The sequence below is a fragment of the Schistocerca piceifrons genome, chromosome 5, assembly GCF_021461385.2.
Source record: "Schistocerca piceifrons isolate TAMUIC-IGC-003096 chromosome 5, iqSchPice1.1, whole genome shotgun sequence".
Taxonomy (NCBI): domain Eukaryota; kingdom Metazoa; phylum Arthropoda; class Insecta; order Orthoptera; family Acrididae; genus Schistocerca; species Schistocerca piceifrons.
The window spans coordinates 49,052,768-49,080,032 of NC_060142.1; the positions used below are offsets into that span (position 1 = coordinate 49,052,768).

General features: G+C 40.4%; 1 protein-coding gene across 1 annotated transcript in view; it reads left to right on the forward strand.

Moving 5' to 3' along the window:
* LOC124797881 overlaps positions 1 to 27,265 on the forward strand; it is a 134,804-nt gene that overhangs the window by 12,244 nt on the left and 95,295 nt on the right. Inside the window, exons 3-4 of the mRNA XM_047260978.1 lie at positions 6,062 to 6,336; positions 6,373 to 6,554. Of these exons, the coding sequence (XP_047116934.1) occupies positions 6,171 to 6,336; positions 6,373 to 6,554 (348 nt within the window). The 5' untranslated portion in view covers positions 6,062 to 6,170. The remainder of the gene's footprint in view (positions 1 to 6,061; positions 6,337 to 6,372; positions 6,555 to 27,265) is intronic.

Sequence of the window (27,265 nt, forward strand, 5' to 3'; positions counted from 1 at the left end):
GTGTATTGTGAAGGGAATGAGGCCACTGCAGATTTCTCTCCTGATCCTTGTCTGTCACAAGTTTGTGCTCCATCTCAGATGTCCTCATCAGTGTTTTTTCAAAACACACACACCTATGAAAATAATTCTGAATCATTTTGTCCATAGCATAACACATTCAAACAAATCATTTCTCATTCACATAGTATCATGGGCATTTGATTTTAGTATTTATAACTGGAAACTAAGGTGGTTGACACATTTTTATCTGTTGTGAGTATGTAACTGTTGAATATTATATACTAGTGGTTGTCAAACTGTCTCCCAAGGGTTACGTGTGTCCCGAATCGGGTGTTTGTGCAACGCACCATTCTCAGCTGTATGTTTAAATGACATACAGCCGAGGACCGCAAGTCACACGAATACCTGATGCGGTCCACATTTGGACCACCGGCCACAGTTTGATGACCACTGTTGTAGACAGTCTCTCCACAGGTTTTAGTGTCCCACTTGATTTACTCCTTTCAGTATCAGATCACAAAACTTTAAATTTATCATTGTCTGTGGTAATACGGCTGTACAGATTTTTTCCTAAATTAAGTCAACTGTACTAAGAGATTTAAGTTTGGTAATTTTTACACACACTGCTTCTTTGCATAGGCACTGTAAAGGCAATCCACCAGTAAGCTTTCAGTAACAATGCTATGTAAATAAGTAGTGCTACCAAGATAGTTTCATTATATCCTTTGATGAGTAAGATGCAACATTTGCTTCCAGTTGAAAAGTAACTGCTGTATCGTAATTTTACCTTTGAAAATAATTTTCTTGGTTGTATCTTGTCGGTGCCTAATTTCAGCTACTGGTTTGAATCAAATCACTATGTATGGTGGCACAAATATATACAAGGAAAATAAATATTCAATGGGACAAAATGGATACTGTTTCAATGTTTATAAGACTAGAGAATATCAAAATTGGTGGTATAAGCCACAAATGTGTTGAACATTGATGGGTAGTAAATTACAGTATTGATGCTGTGGAGTATGGCATTGCTGATGTATTTTCTTTTAGTCCCAGAAGTGTTTCTATTCCTAACTATTACACTTTCATGTTAATGCTGCTATTGACTGTTAGGAGGAAAGATGCATATGTAACTCACACCACAAAAGGTAACCACTGCTACCTGCTATAACTTAATACTTTAAATGAATGACCATCACAGTATAGAATGTTACCCATTTTTCTAGAAATTGCAGAGCAACAGAATGCAACCCATGGAAAATGTGGATTGTAAGAGAAGTTCGTAAATTAATAATTACATTATATTTCTGATGAAATTCTTTATGACAAGTGTTCAAACGCGTGTGTGCATGCACGAGTGCGCGCACGCGCACATGCACACGCATTGGTTTGCTGGGTTTTGTAATTTATGTGTAGTCTCTTAATATTTATCAGACCTGTAGTGCACTCAATATTGTGTTTCTGTAACAAGTATTGCTTGTTAATGTTTATTAGATATTTGAAGAATTGCACATTAAATCTCAATTAATCAGTTACTTAGTTTGTGTGTTATAACGGTGATAATCAGATCTACAACAGGAATAACCAGTGAGTTAAGATGGCTGTTGGAAAGACAAAGAGACCTTGAGTATAAAACTTTACGCATTGACTGACACTGGATATATTGAGAAATTGTAGGAGGAATGTGTAAAACAAAGCCTCTGTGTTAAAAGCTGGTGAGCCACTCCTTTACACCTGTTACCAGGCTATCTGAGTGCATTATGTATATAAAAGTAGATTGATGCAAAAATTCTTACTTCCCACTACTGTGGCTCTATGGTTTGTGTAGTGAGTATTTAGCATCAACCATCAAACAATGTAGTTGCTAGCCATTAGAACAAAGGAATGCATATTGAATAAAATCATTTTGAGTGTTAGGCCACATCATTGTAAAACACTAAAGTGTCTAAATCACTGACGTATCAACGGACTTGCTGTGGTCATCTTCAGGACGGTTAACAGCAGGATACTGATGAATGCAAATTCTGTACTACTGCTCACACACTGTTGGCTGAGGTATGTGGATGACACATTGGTCACATGGCCTCGTGAGCAAGCAGAGTCCGCCTCCGTAGTGTAGCGGTAGCGTTACCACCCAGCATGCAAGGGGCCTGGGTTCGATTCCCGGCAGGGGACTGGGTGTTGCGTGTCCATCATCATTTTCATTATCATTGACTCACAAGTTGCCGAAGTGGCGTCAACTAAAAAGGACTTGCAATACAGTGGCCGAACTCCCCCGAATGGGGCCTCCCAGCCAACAATGCCATACGACCATTTCATTGCATGAGCAAGCAGAATTAGATTTCATGAGCACCTCAAAAGGCCGATACACATCAACAGACACCCACATGCGAATTCACACCACCATACAGCCCAAAAGAACACTGTGCTGTACACGCTGACAGCCCGAGCTCGCCGCTTTAGTGATGCTGTCCACATAGAACAAGAACTGAATGAGCTCAAGACAATATCTTGTATGAATGGATAGAACAACAGACATACAAAGTGTTATGCGGGACGACAAAACAAACAAAGGTACAGAAGAAAATCTTTCAGTTGCTCGTCTATTTTATGCGAGAGGCATCAGTGACCATGTAGGCAAGGTTCTGTGTCATGGAGGAATCAAACCCATATTTCAGAATAATACACAAGTTCCAATATCTGTTGAGGTCTACTATCCCATGGATGCTCTCCGCATTGCACACATCTACGAACATCGGAGTAAATGCAGTGAAGTCTACATTGGTGAAACCAGATACCCATTATCACTTGAATGTTGGAGCATGAATGTTACGTACAACTGAGACAGAATAAGAAGTCATCTGTAGCTGAACACCACCAGGAATGTAGTCCTCTCCCCCAAATCAGCAAGCAACTACCAGGAATGTAGCTGTTCTATACATTTTCTAGAACCTTGTGTGCTTCTTCAGCAGCCATGGATACACTACTGTAAAATAAGAAAATAACCAAATACACTAACAGCATGAACAGGGAGGATGGCTATAAGTGACCTGTGACCAGGCTGCCACTGATCCCAACCCAGCAGGCCATGTTTGTTCGCCAGCCAGCAGCACTTGGTTTTAACAACAGAAACAGCAGACATGAAAGAATTGCCGTGCGGCCCTATTGCTTTGCTGCAGGAAAACACTATCCAAGGGATACTAGCTGTCAATTTGCTATTGCCTACCAATCACCAATTAAAATTGCCTACCAATCACTTATGAGAGTGGCACAGGCAGTACCTTGCTAGTATGCTCTCTCCTAGCAATCGCCTGCTACGGTTGCATTCCACCAGGGTAGCACAGGCAGTAGCCTACCATACAGCCATCTTCCTGCATAGCAACATCTCTTCAAATTGTCCAGTGATTTCCCAGACATGTGAAATCAGGGGCTACAAGGTAACAAATAGAGAGTATGTAGGGAAGCCTTTGATTAGTATCCAGCAGTCAAGCATCGTGAAGGGGACCACAGCAAGTTGGTCAAAACATTGGCAGTTTAGTTGCTTTATTATTTTACAGTGACGTGACCTAATGCCCAAAACAATTTTATTCAAAATGACACTGGTCTTTGAAGGAATACATAGATCAGCGTGACGTTATTGAAGATTCTCTTCTTAAATAGGAATGGGCCAAATGCTTCCTTGAATTATCAGACTAAATATAAACATGATGGATTACAGCAGTTCGGAATGATATGTGACAATGGTAATGAAATAGAACTATACAATTGCATAAATGCCAAATGATCTCAACACATATGATGCTAACAAATTTGAATAACTACAAACTGGTTGTTTTTACAAGAGCTGTAATGTTAAGGGAAAGTGAAGTAGAAGTAATATTATGTATGAATAAACCCATTATTTCTCCAGTCTTTACTCATTTTAAGTGTGTTAAGAAAATACTAAAGGTATGGCAAGAAATGTCCACCCTTGACCGAACAAAATTTACCAATGTTTTGCTCTGAAGATACATATTTTGAGATTGTTGTATGGGAATGGAATCTGTTAAAGATCTATGCTCATGTCAGCATTTTAAGTTGATTTTGCTGTTATAATTCTGTGTCAGGATAAGAATTTTGCATGAGTGTTAGACTGACACACACACACACACACACACACACACACACACACACACACACACACACACACACACACACCAAGTTAATGAACAATTTAAATTTAGAAAGTACTGCAAAAATTTTTGTATGTATGAGGGTAGGCTGAAAAGTAATGAACGCATGCTTGTAGAATGCGACCTAAATGACCTTGAGAAACACGCCAGGTGGAATGTTGCAGGTAACTTCCTCTCTATGCACACATGCAGTTTGAATGCATTCTGTTCATCCAGTTTATTTTAAGTAGCAGAAGTATGGAGACATGTTCTAGGGCTGTGTGAACACGACTTATACAGCGTGCTGTTATCAAATTTTTAATTGCTGAAAAAAATGACTCTCAGTGAGAGTCATCATTGTTTAAAGGCTGTTTAAGGTGACAGTGATGTTGATAGATCTGCTGTAAGTGGATGGGTAATAAAATGGGAAACCCATAATTGTTGATGAAACAACAGTGGCATCCAATCATTGCCACAGATGATAAACATCACAAACTCGGCAACGATTGGATTTAAAATGACCAGCGAATCACTTGAAAGAGTATCAAAAACCATATTCAAATATCCAAGCAATCTGTCAGCTTCATTATTGAACAATTGGGATACCGTAAGATCTGTGCACAATGGGTACCATGCCGTCTCGCAGACAATAATACTGTCAGCAGTTTTTGCAGCACTACTGTGATGAAGGAGATGTCTTCCTTTTGAAGATTGAGGGGGCATGTGTCATAGGTCCATAATCATGACCCAGAAGAGAAAAGATGGTGTTGAATATCGACATCTATTTTCTCCTCAGGCAAAAAGTTCAAAACAGAACCATCTGCAAAAAATATTCTTTTGATTTTGTTTTTGCGTCCGATTATCTGGTATGAGGGGCAACAGTAAATTATTCTCTGTATATAGAGGCTCTAAAAACATCTCCTATGTTGAGCTTGTTGTGTTAGATGCAGCCTGGTGCCAATAATCTTGCAGCATGAGAACACCTTCCACACACTTCACGCATGGCTGAAGAGCCTCTGTCAAACTTGAAGTTTGAAATGACTCCACACCCTCCTTACTCTACTGATCTTGCTCCGTATAATTTTTATTTTTTCCTCTGCTGAAGAGAAACCTCAGAGATAATCATTACATCTTGGATGACGAGGGGAAAGCAGCTGTCAAGTCCAGGATTCGAGAAAAGTCGGAAGAATTTTTTAGTGACAAAATGAAAAAACCTTTTACATGTTAGGAGAAATATATTAGTCTCAACGATGATTGTGCTGAAAAATAAATATATTATTTTGAAGCTTAAGAATTCTACTTTAATTTACTTTTTGCCTGATCTTCCTAAGTGTTTTTCTTTGTATCCAACAAGCTTGAATGCATTACTTGTCAACCTCCCCTCACAGGATTCCAGTTCATAATGGAATCCAGTCACACCAACCTTGTAACATTTTGAGAGTAGCTGGTGGAAGATGAGAAAGTGTCTGAGCTGTGGCTCTTTATTTGTGCCCAGTTGTGGAAGTACCCCATGTAACCATTTTCTGTGAACATGCCTTGGTCTGTGTCCTTCACCTTCACCATTTTGTTTCTGTATTGTGAGATATTCTGAGATTGTGCTGGAGGCATTAGAACCACTTGCACAGTGTTAGTGTCCACACATTTTAATGGGCTATCCCGATCCTTATTAGGCCAAGAACAATAAAAGAATGATAAAATATGCTTGTGTGATGATGATCAGCAAATTGTACATTATTCTTGGGAACATCTACTTTGTGTTGTACTGTGCACCCTTGCAGTTAATACCACCGATGGGTGGAAATATTGTGTGAGAATTTTGCTGATATGAGCTTACAGGAAAAAATGTCTTGTGTGAGTTACTGTCTGCTAATGATTTATTGGTAATCCGTATGGTGTTCATCCTTGTGCAGGTTGGAGTGTGCAGCCCTGGACAGTACTGTGTGAGGAGGATGGGTGCAGGGCACCGCCTGCGGGCTTAGCAGCCCCCCCGTCCGCGCCGCTCTGCGCCGCGCCGGGGCCATGCAGCCGGAGCCCGGCCCCGGCCGCTACATTAACTCTGTATCAGATCTGTACGGAACTGATGAAATAGAGGTCCTGCTGGAGGAAATACGCGAACTGGAGCCCACAAGCTATCGCCCTGACGAGATCCAGGATTTTGAAATAGCTGGTAGCCGGACAGGAACAGGTTTTGGCAGTGCAGTGCCCATGGATGGGGGCGGAGGTGATGATGATGACTGTGGCTCACCCATCAGTGGTACTGTACACTCCTGGGATTCACACGCTAACTATCGCCATCAGCTGCCACGCTCGACTCCATCTGCTTCCCTGTTCTCTGGTGTTGTGCTATATTGTGATGAAACACACCTCAAGTCATCTACAGGAGTGGTTCGAGTACTGCTTGTGGTAGGCCTTTAATCTATCCATATTTTAATAATAGTGTCTGAAATTGTTAATGCTACAAGAGCTATTTCTGTAACCAAATCATGCTCTATTTTTTAAAATACATATTCTTTAGCTACCTCTGTTGTCTTTAGTACCAAATATAATTTATTTGTCCGCCAGTAAACTATTTTAAAATGGTCATGCACATAGAAATAGACAAGTCATGGACAAATAAAAGTGTCTTCGCTAACAAATACAGCCAAGGTAGACAATGAATATGCCTTGCAAGAAATTTTGTCTTTGAAACCAAATATTAAAGAATTATTTCATCATTTATTGATAAAGTGGAGGCATTTGTTAAAGTATTTAGTGCATGGCTTAGTCAGCTTTGCTTTTAAAAGGTCAATAACTTTCGCAGTTATTTGTAGGTTTTTACACTTTGAAAGACTTGGTCTGATTTGGATTCTAACCACAATTTTTTGGTTATGAACTGCAGACTAAAACTGAAGGAACTACGAAAAGGCAGGAATTTTTTTGGAGATCAGAGGGAGCATTAGGGATCGATTGACAGAAAAGGGGAAATGAATACAATAGAAGAAGAATGGGTAGCTTTGGGATATGAAATAGTGAAGGCAGCAGGGGATCAAGTATGTAAAAAGATGAGGGCTTGTAGAACTCCTTGGGTTAACACAAGATCTATTGAATTTAATTGATGAAAGGAAAAATATAAAAACGCAATCCCCTTTCATAGGGGAATAAAAACGTCCAAAAATATGAGATTGACAGGAAGCGCAGAATGCCTAAGCAGGAATGGGTAGAGGACAGATATAAGGATGTAGAAGCATACATCATCAGGGGTAAGATAAATATTGCACACAGGAAAATTAGAGAGACCTTTTGGAGAGAAGAGAACCACCTGTATGAATATCAGGAGCTCAGATGGAAAACCAATCCTAAGCAAAGAAGGGAAAGCAGAAAAGTGGAAGGAGTATATAGATGGTCTATACAAGGGAGATACACTTAAGGACAGTATTATGGAAATGGAAGAGGATGTAGAGGATGTAGAGGAAGGTGAGAAGGGAGATACAATACTGCGGGAAGAATTTGACAAAGCATTGTAAGGCTTAGGTCAAAAAAGGCCTTGTGAGTAGACAACATTCCATTAGAGTTACTGATAGCTTTAGAGAGCCAGCCATGACAGAACTCTTTCATCTGGTGAGCAAGATGTCTGAGACAGGCGAAATACTCTCAGACTTCAAGAACATAATAATACCAATTCCAAAGAAACTGAACTATCAGTTTAATAAGTCATGGCTGCAAAATACTGATATGACTCCTTTACAGAAGAATGGAGAAACTTGTAGAAGCTGACCTCGGGGAAGATCAGTTTGGATTCTGGGGAAGATCAGTTTGGATTCAGGGGAAATGTAGGAACACATGAGGTAATACTAACCGTGTGGCTTCTCATAGAAGATACGTTAAGGAAAGGGAAACATATGTTTATAGCATTTGTAGACTGAGAGGAAGGTTTTGACAATGTTGACTGGAATACTTTTTTTCAAATATTAATGGTGGCAGGGGTAAAATACAGGGAGCGAAAGGCAGTTTACAATTTGTATAGAAATCAGGTGGCAGTTAAGAGTCGAGGGGAGTGAGACAGGGTTGTAGCCTATCCCCAGTGTTATTCAATCTGTATATTAAGCAAGCAGTACAGGAAACAAGAGAACAATTTGGAGTAGGGAGAAGAAATAAAAACTTTGAGGTTTGTCGACGACATTGCAATTTTGTCAGAGAGCAAAGGACTTGGAAAAGCAGTTGACAAAATGGACAGTGCCTTCAAAGGAGGATATAAGATGAACATCAACAAAAGCAAAACGAGAATAGTGGAATGTAGTTGAGTTAGGTGATACTGAGGGAATTAGATTCAGAAATGAGACACTTAAAGTAGTAAATGAGTTTTGCCATTTGGGAAGCAAAATAACTGATATTGGTCGAAGTAGAGAAGGTATAAAATGTAGACTGGTAATGGCAAGGAAAGCGTTTCTGAAGAAGAGAAATTTGTTAACATCGAGTATAGATTTAAGTGTCAGGAAGTCGTTTCTGAAAGTATATGTATGTAGTGCAGCCATGTATGGAAGTGGAACATGGACGATAAATATTTTGGATGAGAAGAAACAGAAGCTTTTGAAATGTGGTGCTACAGAAGAATGTTGAAGATTAGATGGGTAGATCATGTAACTAATGAGGAGGTGCTGAATAGAATTGGGAAGAAGAAAAATTTGTGGTACAACCTGACCAAAAGAAGGGATTGGTTGGTAGGACACATTTGAGGCATCAAGGGATCACCAACTTAATACTGGAGGGAAGTGCGTGTCGTACAAATCATAGAGTGAAACCAAGAGATGAATACAGTAAGCAGATTCAGAGGGATGTAGGTTACAGTAGTTATTCGGAGATGAAAAGGCTCACACAGGATAGAGTAGCACAGAGAGCTGCATCAAACCAGTCTTTGTACTGAAGGTAACAACAATAACAACAACATTTTTGTCTCTTATCTATGACTTGTGTACTGTGAGCTATAATTTCATTTTTGTATCATCAAATGCTCGATGCACATTTTTTTTTTTTTTTTTTTTTTTTTTTTTTTTTCCACTAACTGTGTAATGTAATATCTTTGAATATTGCACTACCAAATAGAGATGAGTCGTATGTTTGGCACCATACTGTGCAGTTACAAAAATCAAGTCACTTTTGAATAAGGCTGTCAAAACGGAACGCTTCTCTAAACAGTGATGCTGCAATTGCTGCTATGTACACTTGTGATCAAAAGTATCCGGATACCCCCAAAATATTAGGTGCATTGTGCTGCCACCTACTGCTAGATACTCCATATCAGTGACCTCAGTAGTCATTAGACATCATGAGGGAGCAGAATGGGGCGGTCTGTGGAACTCACGGACTTCAAGCGTGTTCAGGTGATCGGGTGTCACTTGTGTCATACGTCTGTACACGAGATTTCCAAGATCCTAAACATCCCTAGGTCCACTGTTTCTGATGTGATAGTAAAGTGGAAACGTGAAGGGACACGTACAGCACAAAAGCATACAGGCCGACCTCGTCTATTGACTGACAGAGACCACCGACAGTTGAAGAGTGTCGTAATGTGTAATAGGCAGACATGTATCCAGATCATCACACAAGAATTCCAAACTGCAACATGATCCACTGCAAGTAGTATGACAGTTAACTGGGAGGTGAAAAAACTTGGATTTCATGGTCGAGCGTCTGCTCATAAGCCACACATCACGCTGGTAAAGAACAAACAACGTCTCGCTTGGTGTAAGGAGCATAAATGTTGGACAATTGAACAGAGGAAAAACGTTGTAAGGAGTGACAAATCACATGACACAATGTGGCAATGCGATGGCAGGGTGTGGGTATGGCGAATGCCCGGTGAACATCATCTGCCAGCGTGTGTAATGCGAACAGTACAATTCGGAGGCAGTGATGTTATGGTGTGGTAGTTTTTTTCATGGAGGGGGTTTACACCCCTTGTTGTTTTGTGTGGCATTATCACAGCACAGGCCTACATTGATGTTTTAAGCACCTCCTTGCTTCCCAGTGTTGAAGAGCAACTCGGGGATGGCGATTTCATCTTTCAACACTATCGAGCACCTGCATAATGCATGGCCTATGGCAGATTGGTTACATGACAGTAACATCCCTGTAATGGACTGGCCTGCACAGAGTCCTGACCTGAATCCTATAGAGTACCTTTGGGATGTTCTGGATAGCCGACTTCGTGCCAGGCCTCACTGACTGTCTGACATAGAAACCTCTTCTCAGTACATCACTCCGTGAAAAAGGGGCTGCCATTCCCCAAGAAACCTTGCAGCACCTGACTGAACATATTCATGCGAGAGTGGAAACTGTCGTGGACGCTAAGGGTGGTTGACACCATATTGAATTCCAGCATTACTGATGGAGGGCACCACGAACTTGTAAGTCATTTTCAGTGAGGTGTCCGGATACTTTTGATCACATAGTGTGTGCTGACAAGTAAGGTGTTTTTCTGGCATATCTGCCGATTCAAGTCTAGGAAATTGGGACCCTAATCTCAATACACTTCTTTTTCCAGTGTTTTTGACATTTTTGCGACAGAGTAATATTTTTTATAACAATTCTTTTGCAGCTTTTGTTGTGGTTACGAACTGATAACAAAGTAAGATTTAAAGAAAAAACTGATAGTGGTTTAATTTATAACCAAGATGAGAATTTGAGTAGACTGCTCATTTGTTTTGTTCTGCAGTATTTTCTTGAAATGTCTACATGGTTCTCCTAGATTCCGCTTTCTCCTTCTCTTTATACAGCCAGAAGCCATCCTCTTTCCTAGCAAATTTATATTAATTTAACCTATGTACAGGGTTTTACATTAATACACCGATACTGCCATTGTCGTGTGTCTTTATGCTTCTTCCCAATTATGTGGTGGACATTTACTTTGTTCTGGAAGAATTATCAACAAATATCTAAATTATGAATACTTCAGATATGTAGTTTGACTTTGGGAACTCTTTGTCATGACTATGACAAATTAGGATTTTTTAAAATTACTGTAGAATGTTTGTAGGCGAAAGTAGGTATTAATTCTCGTGTGACAAAAATTTTCTCGCACCTACATGCCAGGCGACCTTTGCTTTTATTCTGGCCTTGTTACAATGGCCATTGTTCCAAAAACATAAAACATCAAATAGAATATCATTATTTATCATTTGTTTGAGGTTTTTAATACTCCTGCAATGTAACAATTTTAATACATCTATAATCTGAAATCTTAAAACTTTGTTAATAGATTTTCTCAGAATAATGTAAGCCTATCTTCAAGAGTCTTCCAGTTCAATTCCTTCAGTACCTCTGTGACGCTCTTCCACAGATCAAACAAATGTGTCCATTTGTGCTGCCCTTGTGTATATGTTCAATATCCCCCGTTAGTCCTATTTGGTATGGGTCCCTCACACCTGAGCTATATTCTGGAACAAAGCACATGAGTGATTTGTAAGCAGTCTCCCTTGCAGACTGATAGCACTTCCCCAGTATTCTGCCTATAAACCGAAGGTTACCACCTGCTTGACCCACAACTGAGCCTGTGTGATCACTCCACTTCATATCACTGCAAAATATTACACCCTCGTATTTTTGAGAGTTGGCCAATTCCTACAATGACAGTGGATAATCCAAATGAAGTGGTACAATAAAAATTAAGTTGGTTGCTTGACCATTTTTAAATATTTTAAAATTTTTGAATGTGACTACCCTATATTCGAGAAGTTCAAAACAGTTTTTTAAAAAATTTTACCTTTCACCTTTACTGAATGGTGGCCATGTTTGTTTGTAAGCGCGTGACGATGTTTCAGTTTAGAGCCGTTAGCAAAAATATGAATCTCTCTGCACTGGTTTAAGTTATAACACTGCAGTTGACATGGTTGTTTTTAGAAAAATGTCCTCTACAAATTGTCTATTACACAAAATACCCTAAATTCAAAAATAACCAGTCAAAATCACCTCCAAAGTTTGGTATCCAAATTTTCAAAAATCCACTTTTTAGGCCTAAAAAAACAAACAAGTAGTGATTTATGAGAGTCTATTTTTTCCAATAGTTAGATACATACACTACTAGCCTCATATAGAGCAAGAACACTTACAAATGTTTCCTTAATTTTTTATGAATTTTTGAAATTTGAAAATTTTCATTTTGTAAAGTTTGGGGTTAGTTATCTCAGGTGGGACTGAATATAAAAATATAATTTTTACACAGTTTGTACACCTATATTATAGTAACGTACTGTAAAAATTTCAACATTGATATCTGACGACTGTGAACAAATATATGAATTTTTGAAAATGAGGAGTTAATTCACATTACTCTACAACTGATCTTATGGCTGTTGCCTATTCATCTGTGATATTGGCAGAATATAATAAATTATTATCGAAGTAAGATACTGAATTATATGACAAAAAGTGGAAATGTCACTGAAATTAACATTTATATTATTTGGACATACTTAAAATAAATATTTTCTGTTAACATCCTTCGAGATGCAACTGTTCCTAAAGCTTATTTCTTCAGACAGCTTCTGTGATATAGAATAAGACCTCTCAGTTGCTGTGGTAAGTTCAAGCACTGAAAGTTTATTAAAACATTTTTCATTGGTATCCAAGCTTTGTCACTAGTAGATTTCTTGACTGATGATCTTGGGCCAGCAGGGTGGTATAAATGCACAAAAACATCATTGTTTTCCAAACTTATTCTTTCAACCTCTGCAAGCTTCAGTGATAAAGACAGAGATGTAATTTTACTGACACAATGATCGTCATAAATTTCGGTTTCTGATGTTACATAGCATCGAACTAAGTTTTCTGCAATGCCAAGGAATTTGTGGAAATGCCTTGTTCCTTTTATTGCTATATAGTTTTCAAATGTGGTTTGAAGTGTTGTTTTCATATGCAGAACCACTTCTTTCTTGATCAGAAAATGGTAATGCCGTTAATATTATCCTTGCAAAAAAAATGTGTGTCCTGTACTGTGAGAATTTGGTCTGTGGTTGGTCTTTGTATGCTGGCTTTACTTACTTCACATTTTGTTGTACCTCCTACTCCATCACACGCATTTTTATCATGGCAAGATGCAAAAAAGTGCCATTCAGCCTCCAACCCAAAGTCTACTTTGTGGTTGCACAGATATGAAAAATTCTTTTTCTTCTTATACTGACTACCACTTCCATCTGAAAAGTACATCAGCTTCTCAACCTTGGGAAAATTTTCTTTTATGTAATTTATTACATACTTTTGAAACACGTGAACAGCCAAAGTGTTGTGCTCCAAGTAGTCACTTAGAATGCAAATTGAAGAACTGCAAAGTTCATCTTTCTCATTTTTAAAGTGGAGAGTAAATGGATGCTCTGTTGCCTGGTCATTGACCCAGTGGTACCCTTGTATTGCATCCTGACTCACAAATGTAGAATTTTCTGCAAAATCAGCTAGCACTATGCATTCTATTTCATGAAGTTGTGCTTTTTTGTCCTTCAAAAACTTACTTTGGATTTTAGAAACATAGCGGTGACTTTTGAGTTTTTGTAAGGTATGAATTAAAGATTCCAAGTACTCTTCCTGAGATTTAACCACTGTTATCATTTCTGCCCTTGTGACCCACTGTTTGAAGGTAATACCGTCTGGCATTTCCTCATCATATTCGTGAAACAATTCAATAACGGTTTCCTTACCAGGGCATTTATTACACAAACTCATCATGCAGTCATAACTGTTAGTGTCACAGACCATTAAATCTAGTAACTCTTTGTAGTTAAGATCACTGGGTTTTGCACTCGCGATCATCAGTTTGACATTTTGATGATATAAACAAACACATACGGAGTGTGTTCCTCAGGGTCCAGCCAAAATACACCACTTAGGGCGGAGGTCACAAAATTTTGACCTTCCAGTTTTGCATTCAGGATGAGAATTTTTGAAAGCTACATAAAATTCATTTAAATCTGACAGCACTATTCATTTCTGTTTTGTTACTTTAATTCCATTTTTAACAACTCTTTTGCCGTCTTTGCAACATGGGCACATCCTACTGTTTTTATCATCAAAAAACTGCTGGATCTTCTTAATTGTTTCTTCACTTATACCTACTCCTTTCTTCTTCCCTAAAACTGGAAGAATGCCTTGCTCTTTCACTAATTTTCGGGTTAGTTTAACCAAACAATGAGAACTGTTGAATTCATGAACTATTTTTTCTCTTGACCATGAGAGGACAAATGTTCAAGTTTTATTTCACTCCAACCTTTAGTAATAGTGTTTTTATGAACTTTAAGTGGATCACAGCACTTTCTTCCAAAAATGTGGTTGTACTTCAGAATGTATTTCTTCTCATGATACTCACCCACACTGATGTAACAGAAGAACTTACTCGAAATTTAAACAAAGTTTGTCTAACTTCAAGCTTTTTGTAACTGAACCTTAAACTTTTTTGTGACACACTTCATTTGCTATATGTCCAACAGAGCACTGTTCATCTATTCAATTAATGTCTCAAAATTAATTACAAATTACACACAGAGCAAACAAAGCACATAACACATTCTACACTCTCGATGAAGTATGTACATCCACTCTGAAAGGTTTCAGAACAGGCAGACTGCAATGATGCCACACCCAGCAATAATGTACTTCTGCAATGCCACACCCAGCGATAATGTACTCCTTTACTGACAGTAAATATAGACTCTCATAAATCACTCCTTGTTTGTTATTTTTGGGCTTAAAAAGTGAATTTTTGAAAATTTGGATACCAAACATTGGAGGTCATTTTGACTGGTTATTTTTGAATTTAGGGTATTTTGTATAGTAGACAATGTTGTAGATGACACTTTTTTAAAAACAGTCATGTCAATTGCAATGTTTTAACTTAACCCAATGTAGAGATATTCAAATTTTTGCTAATGTCTCCAGACTGAAAAATCGTCGCGCGCCTACAAATAAAAATGGCCACCATCCAGTAAAGGTGCAAGATAAATTATTTTAAAAACTGTTTCGAACATCTCAAATATAGAACAATCACATAATAATTAAGATATTTAAAAATGGTCAAGCAACCATCATTTGACTGCTTCATATGGATTGACCCATATTATAGTCATAGGACACCCCATTTTTTATTTTATTTTACTTTTTTTTCATTTTGTGAAGTTCTGAATTGTAGATTTCTTGAAACCTAAAGCTAGATGCCAGTCTTTGTACCACTTTGAAATCTTATAAGATCAAATATTTATGCAAACTTCTTTCAGATAGTGTTTCAGTATAGATAACTGCATTATCTCCAAAAATTCTGAGGTTGCTATTAATATTTTCTGCAAAATCATTAATACACAATATGAACAGCAAGGGTTCCAACACACTTCCCTGGGACACACTTGAAGTTACTTCTACATCTGATGATGACTCTACATCCAAAATAACATGCTTCATCGTCCGTACCAAAAGTCCTCAATCCAGTCCCAAATTTCATTTGGTACCCCACACGCTCGTACTTTTGACAGTAAGTGTAGGTGTGGTACTGAGTCAAATGCTCTCTGGGAATCCAGAAATTCTGTATCTATCTATCTACCTGACTGCCTGACTACTTTCAGTATGTCACGTGAGAAAAATGGGAGTTGGGTTTAGAATGATCGATGTTTTCGGAATCCATGCTGCTTGGCATTGAGGAGGTCATTCTGTTCAAGATAACTTGTTATTCTACAACAAATCAATGTCAAAGATATTCGATGGTAGTTTTGAGGATCACTTCTGAGGCCTCAGCAGCTAGTCTGTGGTCACCAGCTACACAATCTGCAGCCCAGAAAGAACAGAAGGAATACTCCCATGAAAACTTCCTATGTCTCTCCAGCCAACCAACATCTGAGTTGGGTAGTTGGTTGGTTGATTTGGAGGAGGGGACCAAACAGCGAGGTCATCGGTCCCATCGGATTACGGAAAGATGGGGAAGTAAGTCAGCTGTGCCCTTTCAAAGGGACAATCCCAGCATTTGCCTGAAGCAATTTAGGAAAATCACGGAAAACCTAAATCAGGATGGCCGGACACGGGTTTGAACCATTGTCCTTCTGAAAGCAAGTCGAGTGTGCACCACCTCGCTCGGTTCTGAGTCTTCCTTTGCCAACTGGAAAGGCTCCAAGGAGTCAAACAAAGTTAAATGATCTTCTCCTTTGGCAACTCGAAGATCTTCGTCGGCGGTGTTTCCACGTGATACCCTAGGCCCGCCGACCTCAATGTTGCCGGTATGCACCAGCAACCAATTTTGTGCTGTAGACTCTGCAGGATGACAGAAGGAGATTGCTAACAGTTCTGTAGACCTCATGGAGCAGAATCCTACTGGCTCTGCGCCCCCTAGCATCAGGTCTTCGAGGGCTGGCAGTTGACAGCTGCTGAGGTGACACCCCTTCAGTTTTTCCTTGTCATGACTCTCCTATGGAATGTTCGCAGTCTACGATCCAACAAATAGGATTTACGGCCGTTATTAGAATCGCAGTGGCCACTTGTTCTCTGCCTTCAGGAAGCAAAATTGTCCTCATGATCGGTTTGCTCTCTCGCATTTCTTCCCAGTCAGTTTTGACCCCCCCCCCCCCCCTTCCCCTCGACAATGGCATTTCATCTCATGGGGGAGTCATGCTGCTCATATGGGATGACGCTCATAGTCAGTCAACCCATCTCCCTGACTACCTGCCTTCAAGCTGTTGCAGTTTTAGTTACAATTTTTTTAGTTTTCGTTAAATAGTTCTTTTAACAGTTCCACTCCCTCTTCCGTCATGTGGACCAACCTCCGACGACTCTGTGGCACCAGGATCCATTCCCCAATTTCTGGCCTGACAGGAGCAGATGATGTCATCATGGACCCTATTACTATCTTCAACACCTTGGGCCGCCATTTTGCATAGATTTCGCGCTCCTCCCCACCTTCCTTAATCGGAAATGAGCGGAGGAGGCTCGGGCAATACCCTTCCCCTCTCAGAATCGTTGGTGCTACAATGCTGCCTTAACTATGAGGGAACTAGATCGTGCTCTCACTTCATCCTCCGTCACAGGGCCAGATGATGTTCACTTTCAGATGTTGCAGCACCTTTCTCTTGTGGGCAAGCACTTCCTGCTTCATACGTACAACCACATCTGGGCAGAGGGCACGTTTCCCAGATGCTGGCATGAAGCCACTATCATACTCGTACCTAACCCCAGTAAGAACAAACGTCTTCCTTGTAGCTACCACCCCATTTCTCTCACCAGCTGTGTTTTCAAGGTCATGGAACATGGCTGGTATGGTGGCTGAAGTCTCACAATTGACTAACCACTGCACAGTGTGGATTTTGAGCATGCTGTTCTGCAGTTGACCATCTCATCACTTTGTCTACCCATGTCATGAATGGTTTTCTGCGGAAATCTTAGACTGTGGCTGTTTTTTCCTGTTTGGAGAAAGCCTGACACCTGCTGGAGGACTGTTATCCTCTTTACTCTCAACATGTGGTGCTTCCATGGCCGCCTGCCCTGTTTTTTCCCAGGAATTTTTAAAAGACATAGTTTTCAAGGTTAAGTGTGGGCTCTGTTTCATCGGACACCTTTAACCAGGAAAACCGTGTGCCTAAGTGTTCTATCCTGAGTGTCATCCTATTTGCTATCACCATTATCCCTATAATGGCGTGACTCCATTGAGCATCCTTGGCTCCCTTTTCGTTGAGGATTTTACCATATATTGGAGTTCTCCATGGACCTATCTCATTGGGTGGTGTCTTTAGCGATGTCTTGATCATCTTTACACCTGGAGCATCGATATTGGCTTTCGTTTTTCAACTGACAGAACCATTTGTAAGAATTTCTTGGTCCTCCGACATGTCTTACCTATCCTTCAGTGTCCTATGTGTTCTTAGTGGTACTTCCTGGGGAGCAGATCGAACCACCCTCCTCCGTTTGTACCTGTCCCTTGTCTGTTCGAAGCTAGACTATAGGTGTTTTGTTTGTGTTTCTGCACATCCGTTCCTCTTGTGCCATCTCAATAATACCCACCATTGTGGCATCCATTTTGCCACTAGTGCCTTTCACACTAACCCGGTTGAGAGTCTGTATGATGAAACTGCCAAACTACCGCTGTCCTACCACCGTGACTTTCTCCTCAGTGGATATGCATTCCATTTGTCTGGACTGGCCACCTATCCTGTGCCTCCTTCTTCGATGACTCCTTCAATTGCCAGTATGAGGTGCATACCTCTTCTTTGGTACCTCTTCGAATTCTTTTTTGGCTCTTGCTCCAACAGCTTAACTTCACGCTACCTGCAACTTCCGCGGTGGGTGTAAACCCTTCACCACCTTGGGTTCATGCAGCGGCCTGTGTTCACCTTGGCCTTCATTCACTTCCTAAGGACACTACTCCAGCCTCACTCTATCGCCTTCAGTTTCGTGACCTTAAAATGGAACTTTGTGATTCTACCTTTGTGTACACTGATGGCTCTCAGACTAACTGTGGTGTCGGGTGTGCCTTTGTCATTGGCACCAATGTTTTTGCTATCGGCTTCCAGAGCACTTTTCTATATTTACAGCAGAGCTCTTTGCCCTGTATCAGGCCACGCAGTGTGTCCAGCGACACAGGCTTTTCAATTGCTGCATCTGCTCCAACTCTCTCAGTGCCCTTCAAAGCCTCTTTGCTGCACACCATCCCTGCCATAGTGCAACGGGTCCAGGAAAGCTGTCACTTGCTCACTCTTGATGGAGCCAAGGTGATGTTTATATGGGTTCCTGGTCACATCGGTTTGACAGGAAACGAAGGCCGCTGGCGCTGCTGCCAAGGCTGAAGTCCTTGTACCTCAGCCCACTGGTTCTTACATTCCCTCCGATGATGTCTGTGTTGCCGTCTGTTAGCAGGTGGTGTCACTTTGGCATCACCACTGGTCCTCCCTTCATTGGAAGAAACTCTGGGTTATTAAGCCTCTCCCAGCAGCTTGGACGATCTCCTCTCGGTTGTCTCGCAGTGAGGAGATCACGTATCGAGCACTGTCTTTTTAGCCATCGCCATTTGTTAAGTGGTGCTTCCCCACCACTGTGTACTCATTGCATTCAACCTTTGGCGATCCGCCATTTCCTGACAGAATGCTCTTTTTTTAACCACTTACGTTCTCGTGTGTGTTTGCCGTCTGAATTATCAGCCATTTTAGCGAACGACATGTGGGCTGTCGACCACATTTTTCTTTTTATCCGTCGTAGTGGTGCGGCGAAGGACATTTAACTATTAGTTTGTGACCTCCGTTTCTCTATGGTGTGTTTTATAGACCTTTCTTCACGTCCCTGTTTTTAGCTGTCTTCTCTTCCGTTGATTGGGTTTAATGTGTAGTCGTTTTTAACTCCTCTCTTTGTCTTCATGTTCTACAGCTCTGATGTGGGGGGGTATGACTCTAGTTGTTTTTGCGCCATAAAACAAAACAAACTGTGTGTGTGTGTGTGTGTGTGTGTGTGTGTGTGTGTGTGTGTGTGTGTGTGTGTGTGTGTTCCATTTCCGATGAAGGCCTTGTTGGCCTTAAGCTCAATTTCTGACAGTCCTATCCGTGGCTCAGCATCACTGTTAGGTGGTAAGTAGCAACTATCCTTTTCATAATATTGTAACACTAATACTTATTTCATCCATCTTTTTAGTGATACAAGGGTTAAATTGGGTTAATGCTCAAATTTTTTCCTGTTTAGAGGAACATTTGAAGATTGGGTTAAACCTTTCAGTTTTTGCTTTGCCATCCTCAATCTCAGTTCCTGTCCCATTCGCTAGGGATGAGACACTAACTTCTGTGCCCTTAACAGCCCTTACATACAACCAGAATTTCTTTCAGTTTGGTGAAATATCATTTGACAGTATTCTGATATGATAGTCATTGAAGGCATCATGCATTGCTCTCTTGAGAGCTAAATACGTTTCATTCAGCATCTCTCTATCTATAGCCCTATGCATTGTTTTAACACCTACAATGCAATGATCCCTGTTTCTTTAGAAGTGTATTTTATGGTGACAGCATACCATGGAGGTTCCCTTCAGTTATGAACTGTTCTACTGGGTACCTCTACAAGCTTCTACCTTGTGATTAAATTTCCAGTTCTTCATTGAGATCTTACACAACTGGTTTTGTATCTAAACCGCGTCATGGTCACTGATACCAGTTTCGATATGGATATCCTCAAAAGAGTTCAGGTCTACTTGTTGCCATTAGATCCAACATATTTTCGTCACGAATGCGGTTCCTAACTATCTGTTCTAGGCAGTGTTCAGAGAGTAATGTTTCACAGGATGTCTTATCATGTCCACCATTAAAAAAAAAAAAAAAACCCACCTGTAATTTTCCAATTAATTGTCAGATGATTAGTCTCCACCAATGTTTACAGTATGATTGGGGAACTGGGGTACAAGTGAACTGAGGTTTTCTCTTTAAGTTTTCAGTTACATCAGGGGATGAGTCTGGTGAGTGATAGAATGATTGAATTATCATTTTGTGCTCACCTCTGATACTGAGTATTCCCAAACCAGTCTTAAGTGCAGCTTCAATTACTGTCGTGGTGGATTTGAGTTTCTTGTCTACAACAACAAATACACCACCTCCATTTCCCATGTGTTTATCTTTTTGATGTACTCTCAAAATTTCCCCAAATATCTCATTGCTGTCAATGCAGGTTTCAACCAGCTCTCTGTACCTAGTAGTATTTGAGCTTCACCGCTTTTCAGAAGCGCTACAAATTCTGGCACATTTTGTTGCTGATGCTTCAGCAGTTTACGATTAGGATTTTATACTCTCATTTCTGGGAGGCATTTCTTTCGGTCTTACACTGATATTTCTGGGTTTCCTACAGCTATCGTTACCTGGTTAGGATGGAAGGTTGCGTGATCTAAAAACCCTTGTGTGTACCCCACTCACACTCAGCTACTTGAGTAGCAGCCTCTGATGTGTAGTGCGACCCGACTCATTTAAGGGGCGTCAACAATTGTCAACCCTATGGTGCAAGTCCAGGAAGCCGCAGCCCAGCTTGCCATAGAACCTTCAAAGTCTCTGGTTCAGTCCTTCCAGTCAACTCGGAACCAAAGGGCCGCATTCAGTTCTGGGGATAATGTTACAAATTTGAACTTTTTGAAACTCCATGCGCAAAGCTAGCTTTCTCAACCTTCTCTGCCAATCACTGGAAAGACCCAGGAATGACCTCGGAGGCCAGGCGACAGGCATTATTTTTTCCAACATGCGCCATGATCTGCAGTTGATTGAACCCTACTCCCTCAATGGCTGTTGGAATGGCCTCTTCCAACATGCTGAACGAGGCCCCCAGGCATACACACTGAGTGGGTCTTGTGTCCTTTCCTGTCCCTTGCTGCCATTTCCATAAGGTGTACCACGATTCGCTGTACGATCGAAGTGCTAATGGTTAATAGACCATTAATGAAATAATAAGCAACCAGTTGCATAAAAGAAATTTAATTTCTTTACCCGTTTCGGGCACTTATTGCCCTTCTTCCGAAAGTTATACATATAGCATAATTTGCGAGTGTCAACAATAAATTGCATACACCATTATTACAGTGGATTCAGTATTGTATTACTTATCGTTCATGTATATTTTTTGGGACAATGACATTTTTCTGCATGCACATTATTGTTGATACTTGCAAATATTGTGATACTTCTGAAGAAAGGCACTAAGTGCCAAAAACTGGTAAAGAAATTAAATTTCTTCTATGCAACTGGTTGATTACCATTTCCTTACTTACAACTACAGTTGCCGAGGATGGATACAATTCTAAGATTGATAGACCCCCAATCCTTTGCGTTTTCCTCCTCTTGACACAGGACAAAACAGCTTTTCCCAGAACAGGTGAAGGTGAGTCCCAATGGTTCAGTTTCAGTGAAAGACACACCTCAGACTTGTTGGTTAGGATGATTGGTACAACATCTTGAGTCCTCCCTGGTCCCTGTCCACCAAGCGCAGGATACATAGATCTACCATTGACTCACTACTCAGTCATGTGGTTGAATAATGACAGATCCTGTACTTTCTGCAGAGGAGACAGGATCCACAGGTGAGGATAGTATTTGAGGTACCTCTTGTACCGGTACCACGAGTACGTGACTCTTGAGATGTTTTTCTTGTGTTTTAAGTGACTGATATATTGTGAGATCTCAAGTCTTTACTCTTTCCCTGTAAAAAGTTACCTTCCTGTCCAAATTCTTCAGTTACCATCTTGTTTTCTCTAGATGTCATGGACTTTCTATGCAGTACCACATATTTGACTGCTAATTACTTTTCCAATTGCAGAGGTGACGACTACAAAAGAAGTAGTACATTTAAACAATTAACTAAAAAATCACAAAACATTGTTTCCATGATTCTTCTATATTCAAATAAGTTCTTAACTCACGACAACTGATAATTAACGTAGCTTCTCAAACAACATATCCATACATGAAGCTTCACTGCTTGGCCAAAACCATAAGTTTGTCCTAAACTCAAGATAGCATGGCATAGAGTCTGTATTACAACATCTATTTTTCTTTAGTGCTTGACCATTGTCGTCAGGCCCCTATCTTCTTTTGAGTCCACCATTCCTGCAAAGCACAACTGAAAAGTGAAAGTGACCGCTCACTGACCAGTCCAACGTGCCAATCATTTGACAGCAGTTAGGGTGCTTTCCAATTGCTTATAAATGCCAACCAACTCACCCTATGTTCAAGAACAGCATTCACAGTAGGGGCCGCATTTTAGAAAGAGAAATGTATTGCAGGCCAGTGAACAAATAACTTTAAATTAAGCCCACTTATTATCTTTCATCTGTTGTGCTAAAAAGCTGCTAATTCCCTATGGCTTAAATTAAAGCTGTTACCAAACTTGAAAACAGAGTTATGACTACACACCTTTAAGGGAAAAATAGATGTAACGCCATATGTAAGTTAGAATATATGCTACATTAACTAAGTCACAAATGCCGATATACTACAGTTTGCTCTTAGATTATGCAAAGGACAATAGCAGTTTCCCAAAATTGTCAAAAACTAACCTTTTTTTTTTTTTTTTTTTTTTTTTTTCATTGATATACAATGAAATTCAGGGGTGATGTTTTCTTTGGCAGTAACTGTGAACCACAGATGCTGATTTGCTGTGAAATAAGTTACATATCCGAAACACATGAACCAGTAACTTAGGAATATATGGTTTTTTAAGCATTCAAAAATTATCAAAAATAACCTATTTCTCACATAAGTATAATCATAAGAGTTTCTGGCTTTGTATTGTGTGCATTTTACAACACACTATGAAAAGTAAATAAGCCTGTGACATCGATGATGATGATGATGATGATGATGATGATGATGATGATGATTCTCCAGCATAATGAGAAATACAGTCTGAGAAAGTAGTACATGAAAATTCATCAGCACCTCATGATCCATCCAGGAGATGTTTTTTAATGAGATACTGGAATATATCCTGCTAGTGCTCATAAAAGTAAATAACTTTTGCTTCCTTTCTTGATGGGTGTACCTACATTACACGCTATTGCCTTTATTTGTGAAAAGCAGTGTCTTTGTAATGTAAAAAGGAAATACATTTTGTTTAATTTGAGGTGTAAAAGGTACTTACTCATAGGAATGCAGGGTCATTGTAAAAGTGATTTACTATCTCCTTGTGTGACTGACTGGTCAATTGTAGTTGTTGCTGCTTTTTTGTTCAATCAGGTTGTCATTGTGTCTTGATAGTTTGAATTGATATTTCATAGAATTTAGTACACTCAATATGGCAATCTGGAAAATCCATGTCAGTAAATGCGGGCATGCCAGAAAAATGTAGGCATACTTTGAACTGTTATTGAAAATTTATCTTCCAACCTGCAAGTTTAAATTTTTGGGAAAAGTAAGGCTATAGTCCAGTTTACTTTTTGGTCACACTGAAAGTACCGAATAGTGGCTAAAGTAACTGTTCATAATGGAGGTCTTCAACATCAATACATTTCAGAGTATGAATCGCGACTGATTCTGTACTTTGCACTAAACTGTCCAATGTGATTTCATGCATGCTATTTGAATCTTGTTCCAAAATGTGTCCAGATCATGCTGTTTGATGATACACCACATCTTTTACTGTGCACCTTAAGAAAAAATTGTCCGGCCTAAGCTCTGGAGAGTGTGCAGCATATTCAATTGGTCCCATGCATCCTATTCACTGGTCTCGTACATTTTGATCCAGGTATACCTGCACATCTCTGTATAATGTTTGTATGGGAGGGGAGGTCATCTTGTGGGTAATAAAACTTGTCATTACTTTTCATTGTGCAAATGGCAGAGAAAATGGAATTATCAAACATTGTTTGGTACTTTTCTTTAGTTACAGTACTTTCAGAATGGAAAGGCCCAATGAGTCCCTTAGGAGATAAACAACACCACACCTTTACACCAGAGAGAATTCACAGCCTTTCCAGCAGTAATGTAGGGCTTTTCTTGTGCCCAGTACTTACAATTATGCCTGTTGACTCTTCCATTAAGTTTAAATTGTGTTTCATCCTACGAAACCCTGTTCCCCATAAATCCCAGTTCAGGTGTCCCACCCCCAGGGATTTGCATCTCTTTTGTGAGTACGTGCTTGGCAAACATGTGGTGCTAGCCCTTGCAGTACTCCTTCCTTTTCCGTGCTACATGTCTATCATCCTACTCCTCTCTCTCTCCTTCCATAGGAGCCACATATTATGTACAGTCGGGTAACCGAAACTTGTGAAAGTATCAGAAGACTTAGTTGCATTTCACTATAGGCTTTCTCTCCTTTCTTTTTTGACTTCTCATGTCCTTCCTCCACTTTGCATTTGAGGTCTATCTTTATCTCTTTCTGCCTCCCTGTGCGTGCCTGAAGGCTGGCTCATGCATTTGATGCATAAAGGGCGACTGGGTCATGCGTAACTTCCAGCATCCGGATCGACATATAGGCCTCGCGTGTACCCAGGGCGAAGGCCAGGCCCAGGGAGGGGTAATTTCATGAGCCGTTACGTTCCCAATTGCTGATACGTTCCTCTGTCTGTAGTTTGGGAGGTCTGATCTGAGATGGGGGGGGGGGGGGAAATGAGCACACCATCAGAGATGCTGGCAGTGATGGGGGATTCACCAGCAATTCCATCAACACAACCTCCGTCTAATAAACAGAAATGGAATGAGGCCAAAGACATGATGAATCTTCCACTTGCACCCAGCTATCTTGTGGTGTCACGTACAGGAGGAGGTCAGAACTTCCCTACTCGTCCTCAGAAAGGTGTTGATTCAATTTCAGGCCCACTAAAGTCCTGAACTCACTTACACAATAGAACTTTGCTTCTGCAGACAGTGCCTTTCAATCCCAAAAACTGCTAAAATGTGTGCTCCTCTATAGATACCCTGTTCGTTTTGAGGCTTATCACATACTGATGAATTCTTCACAGGGTGTTGTCTACACTCGGCTGCTTGATGGTATGGCTGAGGGAGATGTACAAAACATTATCTCTCTGATCAGGGTGTAACTGCAGTCCATTGGGCTATGAAGAGGGTTGATGCAGAGTAAGTGCCTACCTGCATCCTTTTCTCAACGTTTGATCAATTGGAGCTCCCATCAAAGATCAAGGCAGGCTATGAAATAGTCAGCATTAGACCCTGCATACCAAACCCATTCCATTGCTACGAATGTAAGCATTATAACTATACTTGCATGTCCTGTAAAAATACAGCCAAATGTGCAACTTATGACAAGCATGTTCATGAGGGAGATTGCCCACCTCTTCCCTGCTGCATCAACTGCACTGGCAATCATGCTGCTTCATCCTGCAAAGGCCCTGTGTACCTTGATGAGTGAGCCATTCAGGAGGTCCGGGTGAAGGAAAAGGTACCTCTCAATATTGCTTGCAAAATGTTAGCTACCCAAAAGCCTTGCTTACCACTATTATCTGGCAGTTACAGTACCGTTGTTGCTATGTCATGACCCATGAAAGGCCTGGCCATGCAGACCTGCGACCTCCAGTACAGTGCTATGGTTATTGAAATTGCCTAGTGCTAAGGCGATGTCCTCATCTCCACCCACTACAGTTGCTCAACACACTAAAAAACCTTCGCTTACTCCAGTGAAGTCAATGGTGATGCAACCTGAAAAATAGAAATTGAAGAAGAAATACTCCAAGATGACTTATTGCGCGCATCAAGTCAGCGAACTTCTGGGTCCATGTCTGAAAAATGCAAAAGTAATAAGAAGCTGAAGAAAGACAAATGTCTTTCTCTTCACCAACTCTGAGATCCTCCAAAACAGTGACACTGCGTGACACCTCTGTCTGGCAGACCTCTGTTCCACCATTCTCCACCATGGGAGTCAGCTGACCAAACCAGGGAGGTTACTGGTACCTCTGAAGAAATAATGGGACAAGATCCTCCAGTCCCAAACCCTGTAGTAGTATGCAGCTGAAATCTGATGCTTCGCAGCCACCGAAGTAATTGCCCTGTAGAAGAGCAATATTTCCTATCATCTAATATGGCTGTTCACCAGTGGAATCTTTCTCCTACTTCGTAACTGCAATGCGCACCATCCCATTTGGGGCTCTCTGAGAACCTGCCTGAGACACTCTCTCGTGGCAGGTATTCTCAACCAGCTTACTTTCATTTCTCTCAGCACTGGTGAAACCACATCTATTTCAGACTCTAAACACATTGTCTCACACCTGACTCTGTCATTGTGTAATGCACAGCTTGGCTACAGTTTACAGTGGTCCATCCTCTCAGACCTATACTTGAGTGACCATTTTCTGGTAGCTCTCGCTACTGCCGCTTACAATAAAAAAAGAGAGGAATTGTCTCATTAGTGAAACAATGGCAAGAGACTGCTATTTGTTGTTACTTACACTGCTGTTTTCTTTGATAATGATCAACACGAACCAAATAATAGGCTGGGAATGATAGATGTTCTGAACGAGAGTTTAGCTAAAATTTTTCTCCGTTTGAAAATCTTTGCAGACGCCTCTTTTGTACATTACATTCTGCACAGAAATTAGTCAGCTTAGATTTAAAAATCTCGTCATTTGCCGTGCTTCATTTCTGACTATCACCATTAGGCATAAGAATAATACAAATATAAACATGACATGATATGTGTATTCTTCCGTGTTTTGCTGT